Source organism: Amblyomma americanum, chromosome 4, assembly GCF_052857255.1.
Source record: "Amblyomma americanum isolate KBUSLIRL-KWMA chromosome 4, ASM5285725v1, whole genome shotgun sequence".
In the NCBI taxonomy this organism is placed as follows: Eukaryota; Metazoa; Arthropoda; class Arachnida; order Ixodida; family Ixodidae; genus Amblyomma; species Amblyomma americanum.
The window spans coordinates 219,039,896-219,055,675 of NC_135500.1; the positions used below are offsets into that span (position 1 = coordinate 219,039,896).

Genomic DNA, 15,780 nt, shown 5'->3' on the forward strand with positions numbered 1-15,780 from the left:
GAACCCCCCCGGGCAACAGGAGGTTGTCTCGTGGCTGGGAGCTTTTGGAGCTATGCCTCCCCCCCCCCTTTTTTTTTCCTACTCTTTTTTTCTATTTTTTAGCCCTCCACCACCATGGTCTCCTCCACTCTGGACAATCTGCTGCTGTTAATTTATTAGCTTTTTTTTTTTTTGCCTTAACGCGATGTGCGCCTTCGGTTGAGCGCCGCCGGCTCTGGGGCTGCTCCACCTTCCGATGGCATTTCGTGCCGTGGCGTTGACCGCTCGGGCGAGGCGGCGCTGGAAACGGCGCCGGGACAGGAAGGGATGGTGGTCTTCTCTGCGGATGCTTTTTTTTTTTCTCCCCTCTTCTTCCGCGCCTGGTCCGGTTCGCTGTTATCTTTTCGCCTGGTCTGGTTGCGCCGAGTTAGGGCCAGTCCGGTGTCGTTTCTGCGAGCGGCTCGCGTTGTGAAGACTCCTTTGTGCACGTCTGTCCTCCGTTGTTCCTCGTCTTCCGAGAGCGCCGCGAATAGACGTGCGCGCGAAGATGCGGCGGGTGTGTACGTACATGGGGGCGAACGTTGCTGTTCTCGAGGAACAGAGACTGTTTGCTCGCCTCGTTGTTCGGCGTCGCCTTTTTTACTTGTCTGTGCGTACTGCATCAGCTCTTTCTCGTCCACGTGACCTTATTAAACTCATTCCCGTTCTGTAACACATCCGATATCCCGCCTGCTAACGAGCAGCCGAGGCTTCCGCAAGGTGGAAGCACTGTCCAGCATTCGAGAGCGCTGTGTGGCTAGGTAGGGTGAGCAGCGTCAACTCACGCACTTAACCTGCAGCCTAACGCGGTGAGCGTCACCGTGTAGCGTAAGCGTTGGCTTTCTGGGTCGCCCTGTTCTGGCAGTCAGTGCTCTCGTATTTAGCTGCGCGGCGTGTGCGTCGGACTGTCATTGGGGAATGAGTCTCGTCGAGTGTTGTTGTTAAAGGGACACTGAGCCCGAATGAAAGTCGGCCTGTGTCGATAGACGGCGGCAATCTGACGGCAGAGATCTCGACAGACCTCTTATAAGCTAGAAATACTGAACACAGGTGCCCCATCGTAGGCCACGTGCATGTGAACTGCCTGCGTCGACACCGATTTTTAAGCGCGGATCTCAGGGTCTATGCTGTACCGCCACTCCTTCTCGGTCTTGAATCGAGGGGCGGGAAACAAACGTCAATTAACAAAGCCAGAAACAGTCAGAGAATCAATTTTTTATGGGGAAGAGTCACCAGTGTGTGTTTAAGGAAGGTTTATTCCTTTATTACACCTGTCAGAACGTTACGCACCGAATGTTTGTTCTGTCCGTGAATAAAGTCGCAGTTGGCCATTAGTGGCAAGGAGGTGTGACGCTGGAGCGGCGAGAGGCTTACCGGCCGTCGTCTGAAATCTGCAACAGTGCGCGCATGATGATGATTCGGTATTCGCGCTAGAAGAGCTCGAGTAGGAGCCACTGCGTTCATTGAATTTCGTTCTTTACGTTTAATTGCGGTATTGTGGCGTGTTTTAGCAGAGTTTACTCGCAGGGCGTTTTGTGGCCAGAGTACAGCTCCGAATGCGCCCACGAAGTGTGCTGCCAAGAGAGCACTGAGCATTTGAAAGCGCACGCGGACCCTGCCCTTATAGTAATTTCATTAGGCGGCTAACGGACTCTTTTATAGGCTATTGATGGACGGTCTGTTGAAAATTTTGTCAGCGTCGGACGCGTGATCTGTGGACGCTTTTGTCCCCCCGAACTTACCCGATTCAGCTGTTAACGAAGCAGTCAAACCGGCCGAACAGCTTACCGACCGTCGATGCATCTAGACTGTGCACTGGTCGCACGGCTGCCGTTGCTCTGCTTTGAGCCGACGGGGTACTGCAGGCCACGATTCCTTAGCCACACCTGTGCATAGCTCCGAAACTCCCTCGCATCGGAACCCGCGGGCGGGATGGCAGATCGTCGCGCCGCTCTAGGCATTCGGATGAACAACCGCAGCGTGATCTGCTTGAAACGTCGTTACGGTGGAGAAAGTAACTGAAATCGTTTTGAATGCATCCCAGATGCCTTTGCGATAAGGGCTCCATGGGCGCTGCCTTATTGTTCGCTGGACTGTCGTGTGCACCTCCCGCTAGCACGTCGGAAGCACCAGCGGGACCGGATTGACAGATTAGCTAGAGAAGAGGCGTTTCGACAACTCCCTCGCCCGATGCAAAGGCGCCTCGATGGCAGGGTGTCACAAACAGTGCGTTGACAGACTGCTTGGATTGGCATGGAGCTTCTGAATTTCTAATTCGGCTGACGGGACAGTATTCGGTGACGTCGCGTAGCAAGGAGCCCAAAATGCTACATTTCACGATATACTAAATTGCAACGGTGCATTGTAGAGTATACCTGCCTCAGTGTGGCGCAGTCACCGCATCCAACGGCGACGCTGTCACGGACACCGTTCTCATTTCCGAGCTACTCGTCACAGTTTATTTGGTCTGCAGTTTCGCAACAGCTGTGCGGATGAGGAGCTCATCTGCGGGTCGCGTAACACCCGCAGAAAAGAGCGCGCATGCGCAGTGCGCCTGGCGGGGTCGGCCGAAGGTCGGTTTCCGCCGACTGCGTGAAAAATTGGAATGGGGAAAAAAAAAGACGAAATAGTGCTACCTGCTGCCAATCGCTCAGGAAAAATAAAATGGAAGTGTGTGTGTGTGTGTGGGGGGGGGGGGGGGGGGGGGTAGGAGCTCATCACCTTCTAGCGTCGGCAAGCACCTGGGGAAAATTCCATCTACGGGTGGGAGCAGACTTATAATTCGGCGCAGGCTTTCCAACTGCGTTTTCTTCTTTGTTGGGCTACCGCCGTGGTCCCTATAATCGGTTTGTCTGCAGGGGGCACGTGTTAACCGCGGTGCATATATGCGCGGGGCTTCGTGACTTTGGCAGGAAATTGTGAGCTATTACGGGGAGCGGAGCGTCGGTCCGTGGCGGTGGTGTGGGCGGCCATTTACGCGTTGCTGTCCTGCCCCTCTTCCACAGCTTTGTAGACTGAGCCTAAATTTCGTCATGCCCGCTTCTTTTTCCTTCCCTGCAACGTTTCCCGGCCATCCATTGGCTAAGAGAAACAGTGAGCCTTCCGCAGTGTCGTCATGCACGTGGCCATAGTAATACGGAGCTCGCATCGACCATCATAGTCCGGTCACGCAGTGAGAATGAGAAGGTATTTAATACATTTGCGTTGGTGCGCCCACGTTTAACCTCAGGAGATTTGCGTTATGTTTCCTGAACGCAACGCGTGATGGAGGTTCTAACGCTGGAGCGTGCTCCCTGTTATCTTGTCCACAGCTGTACTTGGGACGAACGAAGTGCTGCACATTGGGTCCGAGGCAACGCCGCATTGGAGGGCAGCGGATTAACGTCCACCGCCTGGGCACGTTTATATGTCCGTCTTTTTCCTCTTCTGAAGATTTCGGAGCGGAAACTCGCCGCGGGTCGGACAAACTTCCGCTCCGCACAGAATCTCTCAAAGAGCACACTGGGCGGCTAATGGCGGCCTATGGTGATGTGATTCCGCTGTGTATGGGTCTTGTTGCACTCGCGGGAGGGACGTGCGGTGCAGTTATGAACCGGGTAACGAAACAGTCAACTGTTGTTGACTGTTTCGTTCTATTCACCTCCACTAATGTATAGTCTCGAGCCACCGGAAAATAGAGTGTTGGTATAGCGGATTTTGCGTGATTAGCGGAATAACGGGTCCAGAGTGCGTATGCGGAAAACGCTAACGGGGGTGTAGCAGCGACTTTCAGAATGGGGGCACCCTATTGATAGGGAAATACTGGGGATCCAGAGTGCGGCTCAGGGCAATAGCACCCAACTGCCTTGCGCATGCGCTCTGGTGCCCCGCTATTCCCCTATCCCGCTCATTTATAGGGTTCCGCTCAATCCTAAAGGTATATCTAGTGCGCCGCCTCTCCAGTGCTCAGCATTTCCTTAACTGGATGGCGCCACTGCGTTTACGTTTCTTATTTCGCATAATTTTATTCGCCTAGGCATTGCTTGGGAATTTTGATGGCGGAATTAAGAGTTACTGTATTAATTTGCTGGCACAGGCAGGAGCTTATTGGTTTACGTTTTTTTTTTTTTTATGGCAGCTCCACCATACTTTTTGTATTAATTTGCTGTAAAAAATGGCATTTTGGCAAATTAGCGGTAATGGCGGTTACTTTAAAAGGGCATTTCGCCTGCGTGTAAAGTGGATCGCATTCAACGCCTCCGGGACGCTGTAATGAAACTCTCTATGGGGATAAGTTGCTTGCTCCACGCTAACGTAATTTCCCTTAGGTCCGCAGTCACGCTAAGGCTATACTGAAAGTATCTAATAACGGAGCTATCGGATCCAGTTGCAGCTCACGCTCACTTTTGCCGCCTAGTATAAGTCACGCGCACATCGCGCCGTTGAAGACGTGTGTGTGTGCCGGCAGGAGCATACTTCATTCAACGCAACAGGCGGACGCGCTGCAGTTTTCCATTTTGTTGGCCAGTTTTTTGAAGTTATTCTCCCGGGGATGGCGCGGCACCTGCTGTTGTGTGGATCCTGCGGCCTTTCATCTTCGCATCGGCCCCGCTCTCCTCCGCAGCGGCTCTTGTCGTCGGCTCTCGCGCGCGCATTACACCCTGATAGCGCCATAAACCGCGGCACCTTCTTCGGGCCGTATAAGCTCGCGGCGACCGCGCAGATTTGATGGAGCCGGCCTTCTTGTATCACAACCGCCTTGTCGGAGGGGGTTGCGTGGAGCCCTTTTACGCGCGCGTGTGGGCTTTACGACCGTCGCGCTGTTTGTTTCCGCGGGAAAACAAAGTGCAAGAATTCTCCGGGCGCCGCGAATGTGCTCCGGTGTGCGGCATTGTCCTCACCCCCCTCATCTCGCGCATTAATTGGTCGACCGGGCGGAAAATGGGATTTGCTGATCCGAGGGCCTTGTACCACTTGCTGCACGTAAAGAGCCCCGTCTGCGACGATGCCCATCGCGAACCGCGTTATTTGCGGGGCGGCAGAAACAGTGGCGGCTCTTCGTCCTGTACTGGCTGCCTCGTTTCGCATCCGTATCGCGTCGGGCGAAATGTCTAGCGCAGCGTAACATCGCAGGGATAGCTCTGTGGCAGGGTTGCTTCCCCGCTCGTGGCAGAGGCGAAATGCGGAAGCTCGTCGTGCGCACTCCATTCTTGCACCCACCTCGCTTTCCTTCGGTACTACGCGCAACGTCGGTGGCCTTTATCTAAGCGTCTCACTTCATAGTTTTTATGCCCTGAGGCAATAAACATCGCTTAAAAAAAAGCCAAGTTATGGCCCCCATTTTGCGCAGAGGCGCATGCGCTCTCATTGAGCAGGCTTTGACACCCTGCTGCTGCACTGAGCTTTTTCAACGGCTTACCGGGCGTTGATATACTATCGGGAAAATCGCGTTTCCAGACACACATGCAGCCTTCTCGCACGAAACAAGACCAGTGTCGTGGCGTCTTCGATATGCGCGCCCAGCTTGCCCGGTTTCCGCTGAGGCACTCGACAACACGCGAGAGTGCAGTGGCGGAACACAATCGCGGCGCTGCAAGAAAGCCGAGAGAGATTATTCCCCGCTGAACCGGTGGAAATGTCGAGGGTTGTGTGCCATCTTTCACTCAAGTTCAGAACCGGTACGGAGATGGACGTTGGTTTTCGCGCACGACATCGGCTGGTCATCGAGAGGCCGCCAGCAGCTTAGGAATAGGTAACCCTTTGTGAGCAACGAGTGAGTGAGCTGACCTTGGAGCCCCCTCTCGCGGCCCGTGGGGGAGCAGTGCGCCTTGGCACGAATCAGGAAGCAGTTTGGACCGCGAGGCCGGGTCCCTCCGGTGGAAGTCCTCGTGGTTCCCTGCAGTTTGCTGGCCAGAATAGCCGCGTTGGAGGGACCGAGCTGTGTGGCGGTCTCGCGATGGCGCATGCGAAGACGTTCTTCCTCGCCTCAGCGTGCGTGCCCAGCCAGCAGTGGTTATTGTGTCCGAGGGCATGCGAAAGGGAGGGGGGGATGAGGTTGGTCTTGCGGTCATGGCTACCGCTCGGAGCGTGAGCGCGCGCCGAGGCGAGCAGCAGCCTCGGCTCCCGCGTGCTTCGAGGGGCGTGCTGGCGTTGTTTTGTATGCGTGCATGGGTGTGCGCGGCGAGGCGGCATTTCGCAACCGCCGCCGTCCCTCGGAGGACGCGGCCCCAGCACCTGCCGCCCCTCGTGGGCCACTGCGTAGCCGCTCGCGTAGAGGAGCAGCGCCGGCAGGCATGCGCGATGGCTGCGGCGAGGACGACGCGGACGGCGACGACGAAGACGCGGACGTCGGGTGCCGCCGGCGTCGTCCGGGAAGGCGTCGCAGACGCGGCGACCGACGCCGCCAGGAAGAGCTGTGGCGTCGCCTGTGCGAGGCCTTTTTCCGCTCCTCGGCGTCCAGCTCGTCCTCGTCCCGCACGAGCCTGCAGCAGAGTGAGTGCACGCAAGGTCTTCCAATCGCTGCGCTGTCGACGGTGGAGGGGACGCGGTATTGGACGCATAGTTTAGGATACATTCGGTACCAACAACGACAGAAAGGGTCGCCACGCACCGTGGAAACTGGGTCAGGTTTCGATAAATGAGCAGCCAAGTAGAACGGTGTGCTGCGGCCGCTGACAAGGAACTGAGCGGACAGAACTGTTACCGACTCGGAGGCAGTGTGCCAAAAACGCCCCCGGGACATTTTTTTTTTAAACGCGCGCCGTGCACGTGCCTTGGTCGTCGTCCTAATGGCGGCGCTGCTGTTGCTGGCTACACATGTCTACTCCCTTCTCCACCTGGAAAAGGTCACACACAGTTTCAGGGTCACGACGTCACCGGTTGAGGCTCGCACCGTGTCTCGCGAAACTGTGGTGTTACCATTCGAGAGGACACCGTTGCCTGGCGGTCCTGTGTTTTCATCGCCATAATGCGAATTGGTTTGATTTTTTTTTCTGGAACATCAGAGAAGGACCGTGGTGAGTGACGTACTGTCTGGGACCCCCCTTACGACGGGCAAACGACGTCAGGCCGTCTCTTCAAGCTAACAAGGCGGCAACTTGGGCTAGTTGGGGTCTCTTCACGCGCTGGTCTAGTGTGTTTTCAGGTTTCTTTTTACAGCTTCTGTCTGCCTCTAAAACGCCAACTGCAAAAGTGGCACCAACATCGAGTATCGCCATAGCGTTTTCGCACAACTCCTTCTATGCCAAGGCCACGACCCGAATTGAGACTGCTTCTTCTCTTTTTACTTCCTCAATGGACGGTCTCAGGGACCATTTCGCGCGTGCTTCGTCGCTTCCTTCCGGCCTCTCATCTTCCAGAAACTGGAACGCGATGGGACGTCAAGTTCACTTTACTCGCGCGTGATGTCACGGAGCGAATTCGTGTTTGTGTATGTGGTGCCTTCTTATACGCCTTGCCTTCAGTGTTCGTGCTGTTTCGGTATTTCTTTCTCGCACTGTTCACGGCCCAAGCAAAGACAGCGCCCTTGTCGTTTTCTCTTGTGAACAAACAATAAGCCGATACTGCCACTACCGTCCACCACTGCGCCTCCCGCAAGCGTCAGACAAGCGAGCTGGCACTTAGCCTAGGATAAAGGAATGTCAGGCCTTTTTGGGGATCTCTGACCCGTGCCAAGTTGCTGGTAGCAGTGAGAATTGCTGCTGTACACGCAAGTTTCTGCTCACAGCCGCGTAGCAGCTGCCGCCGGCGCGGCTCAACCGCTCTGCTAGCTCCGATGCTAAGGCCACGTATTTTAGTATGAGACAGTGTGGCTGAGAACATTGACTGTAGCGCTGTCCAATTGCAAGGAGCTGTCCGCTGTAGCTTCGGTGCGGAACAAACCAGGCCTATATAGCGACGACTACGGAGTGCTAGGGAGTGGCGCACTGCCAGGGCGCCGTCGTTCGCCGCGCTCGCGGGTGTCACCATTGCGGTAAGTTCGCTGTTTATACACAGCCACCGGTTGGGCTTGTAGCTAGGCTAGGCTTATGCGCAGCGCCCCACGGTGAGCAGATGGCAACTGCCTTGAATTTGGCAAAGGTTAGCTCACAAGGTTACGTCTCAAGGTTACGTGACCTTGGTAGTGCTCTCTAATTGGTCAGTTGGGGTCAGGGGAATTTCTTTACGGAGAAGCCCGAAACAGCATGACAACGGCCTCAATACTAACGCAGTAAAAATGAAGCAAATTTATCACTCGTGAATTTTAATGTAGGTGAGATGAGACCAAAGGAAAGCCCGTTGCGCCATTTATGACCGGTGAACGTACAGAAAGACCTATTATGCACTCAGGAGCGAGGGGTCCTACTTGGAACCGCGCCGCCTTGTTGGAAAAGCTCTTATAGCGCACGATAAACTCGGGAAATAGTACGCGTGCGTACGTAAAGGTTCGATTTGAAGTAGCACTACATCCCGCAGCGTCAGAATGTCGCATCTGCACTCATCGCAGCCTTGGTAGCGTTATAACTGCAGGAGACGTGACTGTCGTGACACGTGGTGGACACCGCGGGTCAGAGTGCTGAGCCCTGTTGGCGCTGGCCAGGGAGCGGGTGTTGGGAAGTCAATCGCCCGATGGTGGCCGAGAGGGCGTGTCATGCAGAGGAGCCTTCTTGTTGGGTCTCCTAATCGGCGAGGCGGTTCGCTTTGTACGATGCGGGGCGTAGCAAAGGACCCCGTTTCACGCGCATTTAACAATCGAATCTCAAAATTGGTTTTCGAAAGAAAGTGGCGCAGTAGCTGTCTTACTTTGCGGTGGACCGCGCATGAAGGAAAGGAGGAAAATGTGTGTTAGAGAACCTGCAAGGAGCAAGGTCGACGCTGCAATCCGGCAGGCCTACAAGACGGCCCTTGCGCACAGTACGTCCACGGAAAGGTTTGCCGGCCCTTGGGGTACACAACACACTCTCGGAGCGGTGCGAGGCGCACCTCGTTTCCCAGCTCGGACGACTCACTCGTACGAGCGCGGGAAGGGCCATCCTACACAGACTAAAGATGTGCGAACAGCTCCCAGAGAGGGACGCGAAAGCGCAGTTACCCACGCACATCAGGAAAGCTCTTTTGATGAAGCCCCTACCCAAGAACATGCACCCCGCGCACCACGAAGGCCGACGCACAGCGAGGGCTCGTGCCCTACACACCAAATACGGCCGGAACGACATTGTGGCGTACGTGTACGCAGCGAAATACTGACAAATCCCGAGAAAAGCGTTTGCGCTGGTCGCGGTGAACGGGAACGGCGCCCCGTTGGCGGCCGCTTCAATAGAAACCACCTCCTCCTAGACGGCGGAATAGCCTTTGCTATAGCGAACACGCGTGCTGATATTATATTCAGCGACTCCAATACAGCCATTCCGAAATTTCGCGAGGGGCCGTATCACATCTACCTCACTCCGCATCCTTCAACCCCCCCCCTTCCGATTAGAGAAGTTGAATTGTCACGACGCACGGGTTGATCTCATTTCATGGCATCGCCCATCACTTTAGGCTGGAGAGGCGCGCATATCCCCCTCCCCACAAATCTTTACCTGGCGCCGACTGCAAACACGCTCCCTCCTGAATCCGGCATTGCTTGCCCTCGTGTACCCCGGCCAGTACGACCCAAACTGCCATAAATGCGGTGAAAGGGCCACATACGACCACATTCTGTGGAACTGCCCAAATGATCCGCCGCCGGCGGAGTTGATACAGCTCCCTTCTCCCGAGCGGTGGGAGGTCAGCTCGGACCCCAAGTTTCAAGTACGGGCAATCGAGCGGGCCAATGAGGTCGCCGCCAGCCATGGGCAACCGGCCATCTAGTATGTGCCTCCTGCAACTTGACCTCGACACAGTAAATGTTTTACAATCCAATCCAATCGGGAAAAATTTCAATCACCTGGAGATCTTTAACGTGCACTGTATCGACGTTCAGTTGTATATTCGGAATGTCTTTATGTGGAAGTCCGCTAGGAGGACACAACTGAGCTTGCCTTCTCCAACTTCGACTATTGCGTTCTCGCTGCTTGAAAACATTGAAAATTGGTTTCTTTGGGGAAAGGAAATGGCGCTGTAACTGTCTCACATTTATCTGCGGACACTTGAACCGCGCCGTAAGGGAAGGTAAAGGAGGGAGGGAAAGAAGAAAGGATGAAAGAGGTGCCGTAGTGGAGGGCTCCGGAATAATTTCGAACACCTGGGGTTCTTTAACGTGGACTGACATTGCGCAGCACACGGGCGCCTTAGCATTTCGCCGCCTCAGCCCCGAGAGAAGCCGCTGGTGCAACGCTGCGTAGGGCGTGGACGCGGTGCACGGATCGGCGTTTCTTGTGGCGTGACGGTTGTGGTGGAATGTTGGCCGAATCGGCGATGACGATGAAGCAACGTCCTGAAAACTGCGAGAGGACGGGGCGCGGTTGGGCGAGCACGGGGGCCCTGGCTGTGTTCTTGGACATTGGCGCTGTTTATCGATTGCGATAGCAAACCGTCGTTGTTCGGAGTGGCGCTGGCTCGGGCTGCCACACTGTCCTCGCGGATAAACTGTGGATGCATTCGGCCACCTAGCTGCATGTTTAAATCTGCAGATTAGATGGACGGAGATATTGCGTACTTGACATTTTTCCTATATACCTCCTTTCTCTTTGTGTGCGTCCACTGGTGCGTGCCTTCACGTGTGGTCGTGTGTTTGCATGAGAGGGCGTCGCTGTATACTCTTACCTCAATATGACTGTAGGGCCCTTGGTTTTCGGGTTTTATGCCACTCATGGCGCAGTGGTTAAGCGATGGCTGCAGGTGCTGCCACCGGCGTGGCTTGTGCGACCCACGTTGCTCTTCCCGAGCAACCTCCAATCATTAATTTAGCGGCCACTGTGGGCAGGTTGTGATGACGTCACAAACTGACGTGACCCACTGCCGCTTAGGTTGCTCTTCGGGGTATTTTCCGCTTGTGGCCAAGGACACCGACTTCTGTGAGACACGGGGCCCTTAACGCTGTCGCGTCAATAACAAACATGAAGGGTTTAATGTCACCAGGTAAACGAACACTCCTCCGTGAGGAGCACAGAACAGCCCCTGATTTTCGTGCGGTGTCCTCAGTTTCGTTCATGATTGAACTGCGCGCGCTGTGTGTGTGTACGTGTTTCTTCTTGGTCCCCGTTTCTTTCGCGCATTTCAGTCATGAACGAAGTCCACCAACTAGCCCGCCTCAAAACCCTTCTTGAATATAGTCCTCAGTTTTGTTCGGGCAAAAGTACGTTCTTGATGCCCGTTCAAATATGCGTATATCCCTAATTCTCTTGACCTTGTGTGCATACTACAAAAGGGGAATTTTCGGAGACAAATCGGTTTTTAACCCGGTTTTTAGAAATTGTGTACGTGATCGGGTGAATTTTTTTCCGAAATCGGGGGGCTCTGAGGGACGACGCCTGCAGAGGGATGGGCGAGGCCGTCGCCTGATGTTCTGGGCGGTTTCCGCGCGGCCGGGTTGAGTAATGTGTGTCAGAGGCCTTATTGCTGGAAAGCCTCTGTGTAACGGGTGTCATGGGTGTTGACCTTTTGCCCTCCGTAAAGGCGCCTCCACTTCAGCGATGGACATTTATTATGGCCAAGGGGCAGGCAATGTCTGGACACCCACGCTCGATTAATATCACCATCATCTTTCTCTCTCCGCCATTATTTTTTTATTCGCTCCTCCAAGGCATTAGGATTCATAGTGCCGGACGTGTCGTTTTGCGGAGCTATTAGCACCAGCGCCTGACCCGTTCCTCGCGCTTGACCTGTACGCACTGCGACTCCACTGCATGCCGCTCTGTCCTGAGCAGGCCGCCGCCTTTATTCGTGTCGGGACTTTAGACGCCAACTTTTATATGCGCGCCTGTCCTGGTTCGGTGCTCCCTCTGCGCTGTTGCCGGCGCCCAAGTTTCGGGACGCCCGGCGTGCATTAGCAAGTCGATGCAGTAATCGCGGTTATCGTACTCCTGGAGGGGACCCACGCTTCTCAACTCGGAAAGATGAGTTGCGGGTGTCGAGGTTGGGTGGATGCATTTCCTCGTCGTCGCGCCAGCACGCGTGCCTGCGTGCCCAGTTGGCGTTTGCATATTTATGCCTCGCGAGGATGTCCAGCCGAGCCGGCGCATCTTCTCTCCTTTTTTTTGCTTTTTTTGTTACCCGCTTTGCTGCGACGCAACCTTCATCCCCCCTCCCCCCCAGCCGCGCTGCTGCTGCCCCGTGTTGTGGACGCCAGTCTGTGATGTGGTTGCGAACTTGCGAATAGCAATCTCGTACGCGCCACCAGATCGCTCTCCTGTCGCCGAACGTCAGAGCGAGTTCCGAAATGCGATGAGCGCCCACCGAGTGTTGCTGCTGAATAGGTTCGATGCTCGTTGGATTTCGCGTTTGCGTCGGGAAAGCCAGACGTGTGTTCTGGGCGGCGGCGCTATCCTTCACGTGCCATTCGCCGCGCGGTCCTTGTCGATCGGCCCCGCCAGGTATTGCCGGCGTCGTCCGTTCCTCAAAGCGCCTCCGGTCGGGATACTTGCGGATAGCGTCTATTGTGGGCATAAACTCCTACGCGTCTCGGGGCGAGAACCTCCCCCCCCCCCCCCACCCCCCCCCCCCTTCGGTCCTACCCAACTCCTTTTCCGTTTCCGGTCTGCTGCTAACCATGATCCCCCCACGTGATCCCCCTTTATGGTTAGTCAAGATTAACGAATGCTAACCAAGCTAAGCCTTACCTTTCACTACGTATATCCTGGCATAGCCGAGCTAAGCCACTGCCAATTTTTTTTGTAGCTAGGTTTACTCTCTGTATAGCATCTGAAAGCCATTCTAAAATTTAGTGGGGAAATAACTACAAAAATAGTAATTTTGTGCAAAAAAAAGTTTGTTCTATCTCATATTTTTCACGACTTGACATTGACTGGACCAAGGCATGATTTACAATTAGGCTAATTCGTATTACCTGGAATTCCGTTATACAGTCTGACTTCGCTCTAACTAAACGGTTTGTAACGAAATAAGGGATATAGCAAAGTAATACCTGTTCTTTTTGGAAGCTGCCATAGAAGACCATGCTTTGATATATTGTTTTAACGAAGTCAATTTTTTTCGGAAAATTGATATTTACAATCAACCACAAATGAACTTCACTTGCGAGTTCGCACCAAGTGCATAGATTCGAAATAATGCGCACCATATCCTACGATTTGAAATTACAGCGCATGGTCGGCTCTCTCTAGCACCTCGTAAAATAAACTCGTACAAGAGGGGCCCGCGTGAAGCACGATGCGTCGTGACAGAGTTAAGATACCGGCGCGCTCATCTTCGCCGAAACTGGAATGCGCGGCCCACTGAATGAAGTGACAAAGCGCGGTGCGCAGGGCCCGCTGCAACTCGACAGAGTTTCCAAGGTCATTGAAGTTTCTCGGTTTTCCATCCTCCTCGCTGCACACGGCCCGCACTTGTCATGTGCCGTTTGGCGATGCATTTGGTGTGCCTGACTGTGTCACGGTTCCGCTGGTTTCATAAGGCGAAGATGAGCTACAGCGAAAGCGCGAGGCGATTTCTAGGCGCCGAAGTATGACGACGCGGCCATATTCTTTTGGTTCACCCACATTCGTCCGCATCGGAGGCGCTCGGTGTTGAAGGCCCCCTTGGAGAAATAATGTGGTCAGGAAAAGACGTCTTCCGTAGTTTTGGCCCCGTCTTCTAAACACTGAACCGACACGGGCACCGGCAATAGACAGTTTTAGCGTAGCCGGACAGCCGTACGGCAAATACGGTAATGCGTTGCAGTTGGTACCGTTGGCAGGCTTGCCTAGCCACGTTTGCTGTTTGATATAAGTTGCCGTGTTTGTAGTACGGTACAGCTAAAACTAATAGCGGGCACGCGGCAGGTGTTCTATGGCTTTGGATAGAGTGCCCGTTTTGGACGCAAACGCACGCTGGCCATAACAACGCGAGCGTGGTAGCAGGCCCGTTGGCATGCGGAAGATTTTAGCCGCCTTTATTGGGACCCCCTTCAGCTTCGCAGTAATGAGGTTTAACATCATTACCACGGAAAGTCGCCGTGCCAGTTGGTACACGATTTCCAGCGCGCGAAAGACGGGACAGATAAAAGCAGACACGTGCACACATAGCGCTGACTAACAACTGAACGTTTATTGCATTGTTTGCGATAAATACCAGAAGAATGAAATAATAGTAAAGATAAAAACAATGTGAAGGCGAGGACGAGTCCGTTTGTCACTTCTCGACGTCCCAAGATATCTTGTCAGTGCCATCGCTGGGGTGCTTACGCATGTCGCGCCTTTCTTTTCTATGACGTAGGCTTCGCAAAGCTCGACCTTGTGCTGGTGGTTATGTCGACTCCGAATCTGGCATCGTCCAAGGTGTGGAATGCAATGTCAATCAGACTCGTCTTTCTCCAGCGTGCTGCCGTCTTTCTTGATAGTAGTGGCATCTTCTCTTGGTCGGTCGTTGAGGCAGCGTCCTGTTTGACCTACATAAGACGCCCGCATAAGACGTGACACGCTCCGCAAGGTTTAACTGTATGCCCAATCTCACGTGACTGTTGCACGAGACGGCAGGTCGACGTCACCTCGAGAGAGACGCCGCCGCCTCTCGTCGTAGTGCTGTCCGTGCTACGGCGGCGGCGGTCGGGCAGCAGCGAGGAACGGACCGTCAGGCTAACCTTGCGGCGGCGCTGGGCCCGCGCGTGGTTCCTTATCGGCAACAGCGTGCTCGGGACCTGACGTACGCGTACGGGTGACCCGGAAACAATCGTGCACGCAGCGCGGGCCTTTTTCCAACCCCCGTCTTCGCCTTGTTCGTCGTCGTGGGCGTAACTCGCGATGCGGCTGGCCCCCTCTCGCGTGTGCTGTGCGTCCAGGCGGGTAATGGCCAGTAGTGTTGCGTTATCATTTCGGAACTGTGTCGGGTAACGCACTTACGTTAACATTTTTCGGTAACAGGTTTCACGTTACTAGTTACTTTTTATTCCAGTTGTCCCCCTCCTCCTCCGCCCCCTTTTTAAGAAAAAAAAAAACGCCCAGAGCACCTGAACTGATGTTGCAAATAAAAAAAGTGCAGGTGCGCTCCATGACCCTTGTGCCTCCCATGCATGCCAGAAAACACCTGTCCTTCAGGAAGATACTGCAAAATGGCATTTTTCTGGGCCAGTTGGCAGCACCCAACTAAAAGAAAAAAGACAGAATACCCAAAAAGTAGGAAAGAGGTGTGAACACTTGCCTTCACCTACCTCCCCTTCCCAAACCACTCACACACACAGCTCTCTAAAGAGTGGAAGCATGCTGAGCATTTTGGAACATCACATTTTTTCAGAATTACTGTAAATTTGTTGAGAGTTCAGGGATGCTTTCTTTATGAAGTTAGAATAGGTGATGAAGCGTTATTTAGTGTTTAATGTCACATTCATAAATTGCTTCACGATGTGCCAGTGTTAGAAGCCATCACATGTAACTCTACAGGCAACTTTAGGTCACTGTAACATTGCTAAGCTCCTACACATTTGTGCAAAGTATTCTTGTTAAATCAGCATTTCACATAAAATCGTTTGTGCTAGAAGTTTTATGTGAAATATGAGCTTTATAAAATTGTTATCGTGTGTTCTTGCAGCAAAGACGCACTGATTAAAATATATGGCCATGGAGTAACTGCAAAGTAAAGTACGATACTTTTTTCGGTAACGATAATGGTAATGCGTTACCTGTTTTGGTAGCTAATGTAGGGTGGTAACGCGTTCCTATTTTTTTTAGC

At 53.8% G+C, this 15,780-nt stretch overlaps 1 protein-coding gene across 38 annotated transcripts in view; it reads left to right on the plus strand.

Annotated features, from left to right (window-relative positions):
- LOC144129383 (protein lap4-like) overlaps window positions 1-15,780 on the plus strand; it is a 166,815-nt gene that overhangs the window by 31,346 nt on the left and 119,689 nt on the right. For 20 of the 38 annotated variants that reach the window (XM_077663461.1, XM_077663458.1, XM_077663471.1 and 17 more), the window contains exon 1: window positions 6,150-6,489. The exons of the other annotated variants lie outside the window; for them this stretch is intronic. In XM_077663461.1, the coding sequence (XP_077519587.1) occupies window positions 6,165-6,489 (325 nt within the window). In that variant the 5' untranslated portion in view covers window positions 6,150-6,164. Of the gene's footprint in view, window positions 1-6,149; window positions 6,490-15,780 lie in introns of those variants that run through there. 38 annotated transcript variants of the gene reach the window in all.